Source organism: Pogona vitticeps, chromosome 6 (genome assembly GCF_051106095.1).
Source record: "Pogona vitticeps strain Pit_001003342236 chromosome 6, PviZW2.1, whole genome shotgun sequence".
Lineage (NCBI taxonomy): Eukaryota > Metazoa > Chordata > Lepidosauria > Squamata > Agamidae > Pogona > Pogona vitticeps.
In genome coordinates this window covers 92,218,401-92,230,941 of record NC_135788.1, presented here as the reverse complement: position 1 = coordinate 92,230,941, position 12,541 = coordinate 92,218,401, and the positions used below count along the sequence as shown (strand labels likewise).

Genomic DNA, 12,541 nt, shown 5'->3' with positions numbered 1-12,541 from the left:
GAGGGAGTAGGAATGCAGCCAAGAATGTTTCCTTTTTTAAAGATCTTTTCATCTGGGCACTTTTGACAAAAAGTGTCTTGCAGTGGTCAAGATGATGTGCCTCCGGGACAAGGATGACAAGAGCCAAATCAGCCAGTTCAGGAAAGGGAGTACAGTAACTGGTGTGCTAAGGGAAACTGTGCGTAAAGGCTCCTTGGCAGTGTTGCCTCCTGGGAATCCATGAACTTTGTGAGTATCCCTTGACCTTCAGAATAATTATATTTTGGGAAACAGCAACCCAGACCATACTGAGCCTCAATCCCTAGGTAAAGGTAAAGGTTCCCCTTGACAATTTTTGTCCAGTCGTGTTCGACTCTAGGGGGCGGTGCTCATCCCCGTTTCCAAGCCATAGAGCCAGCGTTTTGTCCGAAGACAATCTTCCGTGGTCACATGGCCAGTGTGACTTAGACACGGAACGCTGTTACCTTCCCACCGAGGTGGTCCCTATTGATCTACTTGCATTTGCATGCTTTTAAACTGCTAGGTTGGCGGGAGCTGGGACAAGCGACGGGCGCTCACTCCGTCGCGTGGATTTGATCTTACGACTGCTTGGTCTTCTGACCCTGCAGCACAGGCTTCTGCGGTTTAGCCTGCAGCGCCACCACGTCCCTCACTCCCTAAGCCATCCTTTTTTTACTCATTTCAAATGGGTCACCCTAATCCAGATCATTAATGAGCTCAAGGAGCATTTGAGTGTGTCATCTGCCTCTTGGGGGTTACATATCAAGGAGCAGGAAAACCAACTTTATTTCTCTTTCCATTGCAGTCCTTTAAAAAATTGCAGCAAGAATTTATATCCTCCACAGCAGCCTTCCTAAGAGCTAGTAGGATGAGGTGGATAGAGTGTCAGATCAACACTCAGGAGCCTTACATTAAAATATCCCTGCTCAGCCATGGAAACTGACTCCCTCAAAATCTCCTATACTTTGGAAACCCTGTCATCTTCAATGTCAGTTGGAGTCAACTTGATGACATATTACAGTACTACAAAACAACAACAGCCTTCCTCGACTTCTGTCCTTCTCAAATATTAGATTTCACCTGATCTGCCTCAGATTGGGGGAGGCTGCTCTTTAGCAAAAGAAAAGAACAGAAAGGACTGGGACATCCACTGAAGCTGTCAAGCGAGGAGAGACGATAGTCCCAGGATGTAAAATGGGTATCAATTTATTATCTAAAGATGCGAGCCCAATGCGTTTCAGCCAATGTATTTTTAGCCTTCTTCAGGGGCTATAATATGTATAATAAAACAGAAAAAGAAGATACATGAGCTTCCTGTTTGTACGGGACAACATATAAGACATTTTTATACAATTAGAACATTTTGTGCAAGCTTTAATACAATAATAGGTATTTAGAGTAACTTACAGGAGGAATAAAGTCATGTTGTAAGTAAACATCAGATTTCAAGGTGCGTACCATTGATATTGCAATTATATTGAATCTGTCGCTGGGACTTTTTTAGGGACAGTTTCCCACTCCTTTTCGAATAAATGGAGCCGTTGGTGGCAAGAGAAGAACAGTTTTATAAACATAATATTGCACAGCTCTGTGTGCAAAGCCGAACCGGGGTGTTAGACTTCCCTGGCTAATTAACCCATCAAGAAAATGTGTGAAGGAGATAATGTAAGACTACAGCAAAGGAATATAATCTATCCCTTTGTTGAGACCAGCAGGAGCTAGTGAATTTAACCTTAATATCCAGTCTATTTATTTTTTAAGAAGGACCTTTTCATAATGTGTGGGGACAACTTCTAGGATCCAGAATTTTAAATCTCTTTCTGAATGATTATGTTGAATGAAATGGCTTACAAGTGGAGTTCCCAATTTTTTTTATTTCTGATGTTACTTACATGTTCCCCTACACATATTTTGAGGAATCTAGAAGTTTTCCCCACATACAGTTTGTTGCAAGGGCACCTGATGGCATATACTGTATTACCCCTTTAGTATTACAGTTTGTGAACTTAGTCAAGGTATATCTTTTGCCCTGTTGAATATCTATATATTCTGTCATCTTGCTGGTGTTCTTACAGTAGACACAATGCCCACATGGATGGTGTCCTGATGGAAAAGGGATCTCCTCCAGATATAGCCTGGTTTTTGGCATTTTTCTTTAAATTCACTGTTAACCAAAATGTCAGCAAGATTTTTAGTTCTTTTGAAAAATACTTGTGGTTTCTCTAGGCAACCTGGTATATGGTTCAGGATATGCCAATGGGTTTTGATGCAGTTTTGTAGTTTATCAGTGACATGGTTGTATGTGAGGACGCAACTAATACAGTTCTTTGGATTTTTATTTTGTTTATGCAAAATATCACTCCTTCTGGTCTGGATAGCTTTGGTGCTGGGTAGCTTTTTGCTGACAATTGTTTTTTTTTTAATAAATGAGATTCTTGTATAAAATCTTCTCTCTTAATGCAATTCCTTTTGATTCTAAGGAATTGCCCATATGGAAGGTTATATCTTAAAGGTTTAGGGTGTGAACCGTCAAATCTTAAGTAAGAATTGCAATCTGTGTTTTTTTTTAAATAGAGGATGGTATATAATCCTGCCAACCTAGCAGTTCGAAAGCATGTAAAAATGCAAGTATATAAATAGGTACCACTACGGTGGGAAGGTAACGGCATTCCATGTCTAGTAGCGCTGACAACGTGACCACGGAAATTGTCTTCGGACAAACGCTAGCTCTATGGCTTGGTGACGGGGATGAGCACCACGCCCTAGAGTCGTACACAACTGGACTAAATGCCAAGGGAAACCTTTACTTATATAATTTGCCTGCCTCTTTTTTTATTGTCAGGTCCAGAAAATTAATTTCTGTATTATGATATTGCTTCTTTAGCAAACCCAATCTAGCCAAGATAAGGCCACCAGAACAACTGTTTAAGTTAAGGTAATTGTTTGAGAGCAAACAATTCCAGGAGTTATCGTGTGCCTCCAATATGATAAACCACCTACACGAGTGTTCCATCTTCTTTGCCCAATGTGGAGCATGCCTTGAGGGTCTTTTGAAGTCTGCTTGTTTGCTGGAGGACTTTCTGTGCTGTTTCAGGTCTTCCATCTTCAGACATTTGAATGGGTGCCCCATAGGTGATGTGGCCAATTTATGTTCTCGTGCTTCAGAGCAGCTTTCTGTAATGCGATCCCATTCCAACATTATGGAATAAGCCTGCCATTCATGGGCCAGGCTGTCTGGGGACGATGGGTGTTGTAGTCCAAAACATCTAGAAAGTACTTTACAACTGTTTCACCTGAAGATAGAACTGAGAGTGACAGGTTCAAATGGCAAGGAAAAAGCAGATGATTCATTGAAGCTGCTCAGGAGTAGCAAAGATTGTCTCGAAAGGTGCCAGGTTTTCCTTCAGTGGAGATTTTTAAGCAGGAGCCAGATGGCCACTTTGCAGGGATTCTTTGCATTGGCAAGGGGTTGGGCTAGATGACCACTGGTTGACCCCTTTAACTTATTTCTGTGATTCTTGTGTTAGGAAAGCCCCATGATAGATTTAACAAAAGATCCTGAATCTCTAAATATATGGCCAAATGCTGTTTTGCATGTCTACAATTCTTCCTGGATTCCCAGAGAGTAGCACGTCTGGAAGAAACAGGTTGATTAGTTAAAATGTTAAAGGTTTGTCCTTGAGATTTTGAGAAGTGGTTGTTGTTTCTTATCTTGTCAGCTTCATATGATGGCAAGGAAAAGACAGAGAAAGTAGCTCACTCTGAGAAGTCAAATGCCCCAAATTTCCTCCTAAGGCACAGTTCGTGGCCCCATTTTCTTTACGAGAGGCATCTTAAACCATGAGATGGCAGGAAAGAAAAGAGGTGGGTGTTTTTTCTTAGGTTCATTTTGGGGGAATCTGCCTGCTTTGTTTTGTTGTAGGACTGGCTGCCTTCCTAAAAACAGTGGGTCAAAAACGTTGTGCCCTTTTAAGAAGTGGACTTTGCAAGAGGTAGGCTTGTTAAGTTTTGCTGGTGGTCCCTGAGACTGCAGGTGCTTCTGCCTCCGTGCAGAGAGAGAGAGCAAGTGGGGCTTGCCATGGCTGCCCACTTTGCCTGGGGAATAGGCAGCAACTACAGGCCTGTCCCTTTAAAAGCTTCCAGGCAGAGCTACAGGGAAAAGCCTGCCTCTCCCCTCTCCCTTGTCACTGTCCTAACCAGAGGTGAAGCTAGTAAGAGGAGAACAAAAGAAGAAGAGAATGCCAGCAACCGCAGGACTGGGGACACGGCTTTAGGCAAGACGGAGAGGTGGGCAGCAGGTAAGGGGCACGCCAGCAGACGGGCATCATCATTCTAGAGGTCGGCTGGAGAGGTTGAAAGAGGCAAGAGTTATTTTCCCTTTTTTGGACATGTGCTGATCTGCTTATCCCAAAGTTAGCAGTGGGTCAGTGTTACGACAACTCTTACCAAACTTTGGAAAAGCTACTTGTTGGGACCATAAGGGTTAGAATTGCCCAGCCTGCGTGGCCGATGGTCATGCTGGGGGATTCTGGCACTTGGAGTCTAGAAAAAGCAACCTTTTAAACTTCAGTCCTCACAAACTTTGGTCCTTTGCCTAAGGAAATTTGATTATATGTGACTAAATGCAAGTCCTCAGAGCTTGGAAAAGTTGCTGTGTTAGATTTTAAATCCCACGCCATGACTGCTGGGAGACCCTGGAAGTTGTAGTCCAGGCGGTAACATTTCCAAGATGTATATTGTGGACTAACTGCAGCTACAGTGGATTAAAATAGGAGAAAGCGAAAGCGAGATAGCTCTGGCATTGCCTATCTATCTATCTCCTGACCAAGAACTTTACCAAGTTAACCAATTATATTTGAAAAAAAAACTATGTGTGCTTTTTTAAATCCTCAAAACAACCCTGTGAGGTAGACCAGACTGAGAAAAACGGCAAGCAGCTCAAGGTCATTCAGAGAGCCTCATCATGGTTGAATAACATTAGGTCTCAGAGCTTTCTTTACAATTAATTTGTTGCTGCTGGCCCTACAAGAACGGGAGGTGTGTTCAATACAAATTTGGCATTGAGAAAGAGGACTTTGGAAGCAAGCTGGGTGGCAAAATGCATCTCAGTATCAGCCCCGTTATTAAAAGGTGGTGGAAATTTACAGCTAGAATGTGCTGCCTTTAGCTCAGGGGTTTAGGTATCTAGTTGTGGAGCCAGAGGTTGAGAGTTTGATTCTCCATTGCGCGTCCTTTCAAGGAGAGCCAGCCTGTGTAGCCTTGGGCAACCTGCACACTCCCCAGGTGCCCCCAGAAGAAGGGAATGCTAAACCATTTCTGAGTACATTCCACCAGGAAAACCCTGGAAAGGGTCTCCATAAGTCAGAATTGGCTTGCCTGCACATCATGATGATGATAATGATGATGATTATATTGAAAAGTGTGAGGAGTTTTTGTACTTTGCACTGTTATTTTACTCAAAGGTAAAGGAGGGAGCCCAGGATAACATTCGGCAGGAAGATGTCCATACTCTCTTTAGGGGATGTTTTTAAAAATGTAACGCAAATAACACTGTCACCAATTAAGTTTCTCCCATATTGCATCAACAAACAGAAGAAAGCTGTACCTGTTGAGTTTCTAGAGTTGTGCAGCAGCTGAACAACCAGCACCGCAATCACAAAGTGACAAGCTTCCTTTCCCTCCCCTTCTGGTACCAACAATTTGTAGGATGGCCACATGAAAAACCGAACTGAGCTACTCTAGCCCACTGGTTCTTAACCTTGGGTTACGCAGGAGTTTTGGACTGCAACTCCCAGAAGCCTTCACCACCAGCTGTCCTGACTGGTTTTTCTGGGAGTTGCAGTTCAAAAGCATCCGAGTAACAAAGGTTAAGAACCACTGCTCTAGCCCAGCCAATCTCAACAGGGGCCACATATGGACCCCTGGGGGGCCCTGGCCCATTTGAAAGGGGCCACAGACGGGAAACAAGTCTCCAGACATCATCTTATATGGTCCGTTACGCAACTTCCGTTTCAGCCTTTATTTCTCTCACATGGGCCATGGCCAAAAAAAGGTTGAGAATGAATGTTCCAGCTTTACCGATTGTGCAGAAGGCAGAACTACGGTAGGCGGAGCATGCATGACAAGTTAGTCTTGCTGAAATTTCTGCACAGCTGTGAAAGGGAAAGGAGCCTAGTCTGCTATTGTTGTTGTTGTTGTTGTTGTTGTTGTTGTTGTTGTTGTTAAAACATGTATATGCCACTTCCCTCCTCAAGAGGACCCAGGGCAACTTACAATATTAAAACAAACAATATTTAAAGCTAAAAAATCAATAACTTGTTACAATATTTTTAAAAACTATTATACAGTATTCAATTGAAAACTAGTGGGTAAAAATGAGTGTCTTTCCAGGTGGCTGCCTTAACCCCTTCCCATTTGCTCCTCCGTGGTGCCTCCTTTGTGTCCAGTCTAGCCTGTATTTTTTAAATGGATGCTCTGTTCTTTACTGATGTCTCAGCAGTTCCCAAAACGTAGGCTAGACTTCATTGCTGTGTATAGGACGACCAGCAATGTATGACAGAAGAAATTCACAGATTTAAGGGTTTTTATAGGGCAAGCCTTTTCCCTAGAAAGGAAGGCCGTCTGCTGCATCTCTGCATGATCTGACCCCTCTCTCCTTCCACTTTGCTTCTGCTTGGGTTGAGTCATTGCATTCTAGTACGCATCCAATGTGATCAGGACGTCCAGCCTCCCCTGAAGCCGAAGTATAACTGAATTATACTCTCTCACAAGACATTGCCTGGTCTTGCACTTCTGCATGAGTTTCTGTTGGGGGCTTTCCTCTTTCCAGGCACAAGGAGGAACTCTTTGCCGAAAACATAAGGAGTACAGTGGTACCTTGACTTATGAACGTCTCCACTTGTGAACGTTTCAAGTTACGAACAGCTCCGTTTGCAAAATGTTGCTTCGACTTGCGAACGGAGCCTCAACTTACGAACAAAAAAACTTTCCTGCCCTTGTTTTTTTTTGCCTAAGTTCATCTTAGGTCAAAAGAAGAATTTTTTTAAAAAAATCACCCCCTAGTGGTAGGGTACGGATTAATCGGCTTTGCATTAGTTCCTATGGGAACTAATGCCTCTACTTACGAACACCGCCTCGACATATGAACAAAAAACAGCCTGAACGGATTAACTGGTTTTCAGTGCATTCCTATGGGAAATCTTCCCTTGACTTATGAACTTTTCGACATACAAACGCCATTCCAATACGGATTAAGTTTGTAAGTCGAGGTACCACTGCAATTATATTAACTTATTTATTCTCAAAGGCTTTCATGGCCGGGATCCAAGGGTTGTTGTAGGTTTTTCGGACTGTTTGGCCGTGTTTTGGAACACGTCCAAACAGCCCGAAACACCTACAACAACCGTATGTTAGCCTATTTTTTATTATTTGTCTTTTGTTATGTGTTGTCACGTTGCATCCAACTCCTAGCAACCCTAATAAGATTTTCAAGATATGCACAGATTTTACCATTGGTAAAAATTTTGGTGAATTTCCATGGCGAAGCAGGGACTTGAACCCAGGTTTTTAAAATCCTAGTCTGTTGTTCTGTCCACTACACCACACTGGCTTTCCTTAATCCTTGTTATTACATGTTCTAAAAGGCAGTCTTTTTAGTGGCACGAGAGTAGCATGCAAATTTAACTCTGGAGATAAGCATGTCTCAATTATCAGTCCACTGGAAAACACAGCTATGTAAGCTATGTACTATGCGCACTCATTTTCTCTAAGGACTCCATCCCTCTGATCAGCCCCAAGGGGAGAGTGCCTTCCGGGTTAGATATGCCAGTCTGTCCTCAGGCAGCTATTCACTTGCTCAGCCAGCCCAGACTGGCTGCACCTGAGCGGTTGGACTTTATCTGCTTCCCTCTCCAGATAACTTGGCAGTAGACATAAAACATCCGCCAGCATCCCCTAACCCGTTTCAGTGGTGCTGTCAAGGTCATACCCCTTTCACAGCTCATTCAGAGCTAGAATGGTGTGGAGGAAGGGAGACCTCCCCAACACAGGCATTAAGTGCTCACTGGCTCAGTCTCAGAGTACCTTAGAGAGAAGAGCAGAAGAATTCCTGCTCCATAACTACACACACATTGATCATGGGTCAGGCTCCCAACCCTTTGGCAGGCAGCTTTACGACGGTGTGTCTCTGCTTGTAACGGGCAGGGAATGCTGGTCAAACTTTTTAATGATGGCATTAAAATTTTAACTCCAAGATTCCTTATAATCATCATCATGGGCCATCGTCAATTCTGGCCTATGCCAATCCTTTCCAGGTAGAAAGTACTAATAATAGTTTAGACTTCTTCTGGGTGCGCCCTGGAACTGTGCAGCTTGCTCAAGACTACACAGGCTGGCTGTACTTCAAGGAGGCACAGTGGGGAATTGAACCCCCAACCACTGTCCCCGCAGCCAGAGACCTAAACCATTTAGCTATCTGGCCAGACTCCTTAGTCAAATGCAAACCAGCACCCATAGTTCCCCAATGCTCCTGAGAAGACCAGAGCATGCAGAGAAAGACTTTTGCTATATAAATACTGTTGCGCCCCTGAAGGTTCATGGCAGTTCTTGTAGTCAGCCCCTTTTTCAACGGGAGTTCAAACTTGAAAGCCACTGAATTAGGCCACACCGACAAATGAGGAACAGGTATTTTGTGAAGCTAATGGCCCTTAATTGACTATTGAAGACCAAATGTTTTGCATTAGAATACAGGTATACTTGCAACAATATATGAATCTTGGAAATATCTATCTATCTATCTATCTATCTATCTATCTATCTATCTATCTATCTATCTATCTATCTATCTATCTATCTATCTATCTATCTATCTATCTATCTATCTGTCTATCTGTCTATCTGTCTGTCTATCTGTCTATCTATCTATCTATCTATCTATCTATCTATCTATCTATCTATCTATCTATCTATCTATCTATCTATCTATCTATCTATCTATCTCCCAACTACTGTGACAATTACTATTATTCTCAGAATAGGAAAGCCTGAAGGGACAGAAGTTGACATAACAACCCCCGCAGCTCAGAAAGTCCTGGGACTTCAACCCTGTAAGCCTTAGTTCCACTACACCACTGGCCAAACTGCATGTGCCAAGCATAAGCAAAATTGTTTGCCTCGGAAGGGAACTCCAGTGAAGCTGATGTCTCCCTTTTCCTTTCCCCCTGCAGCAGCCATGGGCGAGTGGGGGTTCTTGAGCTCCCTTCTGGACGCAGTGCAGGAGCACTCGCCCATGGTGGGTCGCTTCTGGCTGGTGGTGATGCTCATCTTCCGCATCCTTATCCTGGCCACTGTGGGCAGTGATGTCTTTGACGATGAGCAGGAGGAGTTTGAATGCAACACAAAGCAGGTCGGGTGCAAACAGATTTGCTACGACTTGGCTTTTCCCATCTCTCACTACCGCTTCTGGGTCTTCCACATTGTGGTGCTCTCGGCTCCAGCTGTCCTTTTTGTCATCTACTCTATGCACCAGACCACAAAGATCAACCGTAGTCAGAAAGAAATGGAAGCAGGTGAAGAGGAAGCCAATAGGGGAGACAGGAAAACTCAAGGTCAGTATGAGCTCCAGACCAGCCAACGTACACAAAACATCAAGACCTTCTACATAGTTAACGTTGTGGTGAGAATCTTGGCTGAGATGGGCTTTCTTGTTGGTCAGTGGATGTTGTATGGCTTCCAAGTGGGATATCAGTACATCTGCAAGCATCATATGTGCCCTCATCTGATTGACTGCTTTGTTTCTCGGCCAACCGAGAAGACCATTTTCATCCAGTTCTACTTCATGGTGGGTCTAGTTTCAGCTTTTCTCAGCCTGGCTGAATTGGCTCATCTTTTATTCAAGAACCGGTGCAGGGGGTGCCGCACTGTTGCCCCTACTGCTACAGCATCTTATGAACAGCAGGACAATTGGTCCAATCAGAAGCAAGAGAAATCTCAGAACTTTCTGGCTCCCACAGACGGAGGGGTGAATGGGACAGCATCCCACAATGGGGTTCCCAACCATTTTGAGCCCAAGGCTCACTTCCACCATAAAAGCTCTACCAAGAGCAGCCGATCTTCTCGTTCTTCAGCCAGAGCCGACTTGACGGTGTAAGGGCTGCAGGGTATAGGTACCCTTCTGCCTGACTGGTTGTTCCCTGGATGAATAGGATCCTTCCAGAGCTGGAATAATCAAGGACACAGTGTGATCTCTGAAGTTCGAGGCCAGCTTGCACTGGGACCTGCTTCTATTCTTGCCAATTCCTGCTGTGATTTTATGTACTTGGGGCGTGGGGGGGGGGGAGAGAGAGAGGGAGCCTGATGGTTCTTATTAGCAATGTGCATTGATCTGGAATTTGTAAGAAGTGGGTTGGCAAGTTATGATCATCAGCTGTTTGGAATAAAAGGAGTGAATGTGGGAGATGTCTATTCCAGCAGTGTGGGCTACTGTTATGTAAAATGAAGAATTTTCAGTTCAATTAGTGAGAGCTTTGGAATACATGCAGCTGGATTGAGGCAAATAGGGACACTCTTCTTTTTTTACACCTTTCTTGAGCTCATCCTTATTCGACTTGGGGGGGAGAGGAAAACAAATATTTGTAATAAAAAGAATAGCTGTTCCATTAGAATTAGAGGATGTCATTCTGAGAGAATAACGTCTTTTAAATATCAGAGCATTGGACAATTTAAAATTATGGACATATATGAAATATAAAGTTAAACCAAACTAAAATGTTAAGATTATCAGACTATTTTTGACCAGAAGTAAGTTGCTTCAATAGCAGTACTGTATCTCCGTCATTTGCTAGATCTTTTGTACATGTACAAATTTGGTTTTCAATTATTGAAACTTGGTAGATAAAATCTAAAATAATTTGACTGGATGGAACAGGCATGAACACATGGCTGTCCAGATGTTGGAGGCGTGTCCCTTCCATTAACCCTAGGAAGGACAACCAATGGAGGGTCATAAGTTACTTAACCCTTGCTAGAGGGTAGGATGGCAGGTGGTAAATCTGTTAGTGGGAATAATTTGTCCATGCAGGGTAAAGTCCCATGACTTCATTTGAAGTATCCACAGGTGCTAATACATGTGAGAGAAAGCAGGGGTAGATTGAGGTGTAAAGGCAAAACTGACAGTGTACGTGTGTTATTCTGTCCAGGAAATAGGAAATTGTTAATGCCTGTGGGGTCCTTCACTGAGCCAAGGCAGTAGAGTGGTCATGTGGCAAAGAATTGCTGCTCCTCTGGTCATTGGTGGCTGGTCACCCCAATTTTACATGTGGTACTGAATCCACCCTCAGTTAATCCAATCTTTGAAGAAGAGACCAAAGGCAGAGTTGAGCATATGTGTGTTTTTAGACTATACTTCACAGAATTCCCCAGGCAGCAATGAATTCTGGGAAGTGTAGTTCAAAAACACCAATATGCACACTTCTAACCCAAGGTGGTGAATCTATTTGAGGGATAAAGTTCAGCACCTTGGACAGCACATATGACGTTAGGACTAAAACCCAAAGCCAATGTCCCTGTCCACAATATTGGAGTCACTGGCCTCCACGGCCTCTGGTTCTTTATCAAGGCATACCTACCTAGTTCACGTTTATTCTTTTGAAGATTTGTTTGGTTATTTGAAAGTTTGCCACTAAACCAGTCTTCCCCAAACTGACCCCCTCCAGATGTATTGAACTACAACTAGAATAATCCCAAAGTAGTCTCACGAAGCTTGGAGAATGCTGCATTGCAGAAGCTCACACAAAGTACAGTGCCAAAAATTGGGAAAGTCATATAAATCGCCTTTTAAAAGGAGGAGAAAGTTAAATTATAACTAGACATGCACCAGCACAGCTACAAAGGTTGGGAGTTTGATTTCCCGCTGTAAAAATACTTCACCTATTGTGAAGTGAGAAACAGCAAGAATTAGTAAACCTGCTTCAAATGAAAGACTCCTGACCCAGGCCTCTTTATAAGGACACTTGATGGAATTAGGAGATGTAAAAAGGAGCTTGGATATGTGGGCATGTGCCCTGTGATCAGAGCATGGAGGGGAACAATACTCTGACATTAGAGGGTCAGCCACCCCCCACCCCCCTCAGGATCACTAATAACATTCCATGCATATTTTTTGTGAAGGAGCAGCAGACCAGACCCTCAAAAGCCATGTCAGATTAACACTGATTGGGGATGAAGTTGTGATTTTGACATATCTTGAGTGACCCCCTTTTTGTTGGTCTTGATTTGGTTTTGTTTACTACTGGCCCCGAAATTGGGAGACTTACTCGTTTGAATGATCTTTATGCACACACAAAGGATCTCCATTTGCATCAAGGAGAAGAAGGGCAGAAACTCTATTACTGTAGCAATAGGGAGATCCTGAATACAAATATGTTTTCTTTTAAAATTTATTTCTAATAGTTTTTTTCCAAGTGCATGCACCCTGATATATTCTGTTAAAAAAATTAAACTCATGGGCAGAAAATAAAACCACATTAGCAATGCTGGCTGGAGG

At 43.3% G+C, this 12,541-nt stretch overlaps 1 protein-coding gene across 2 annotated transcripts; it reads left to right on the top strand.

The window, feature by feature from the left end:
* Positions 1-2,833: 2,833 nt before the first annotated feature.
* GJD3 (gap junction protein delta 3) lies at positions 2,834-12,537 on the top strand. 2 transcript variants are annotated; one of them, XM_078377859.1, is made up of 3 exons: positions 4,181-4,298; positions 9,031-9,104; positions 9,225-12,537. In XM_078377859.1, the coding sequence occupies exon 3, from the start codon at positions 9,230-9,232 to the stop codon at positions 10,145-10,147; it is 918 nt and encodes a 305-aa protein (XP_078233985.1). In that variant the 5' UTR covers positions 4,181-4,298; positions 9,031-9,104; positions 9,225-9,229; the 3' UTR covers positions 10,148-12,537. The 2 variants fall into 2 exon arrangements, with proteins under 2 accessions (XP_020661509.3, XP_078233985.1); XM_020805850.3 differs by lacking the exon at positions 9,031-9,104 and having other exon boundaries at positions 2,834-4,298.
* The last annotated feature ends 4 nt before the right edge of the window (positions 12,538-12,541 follow it).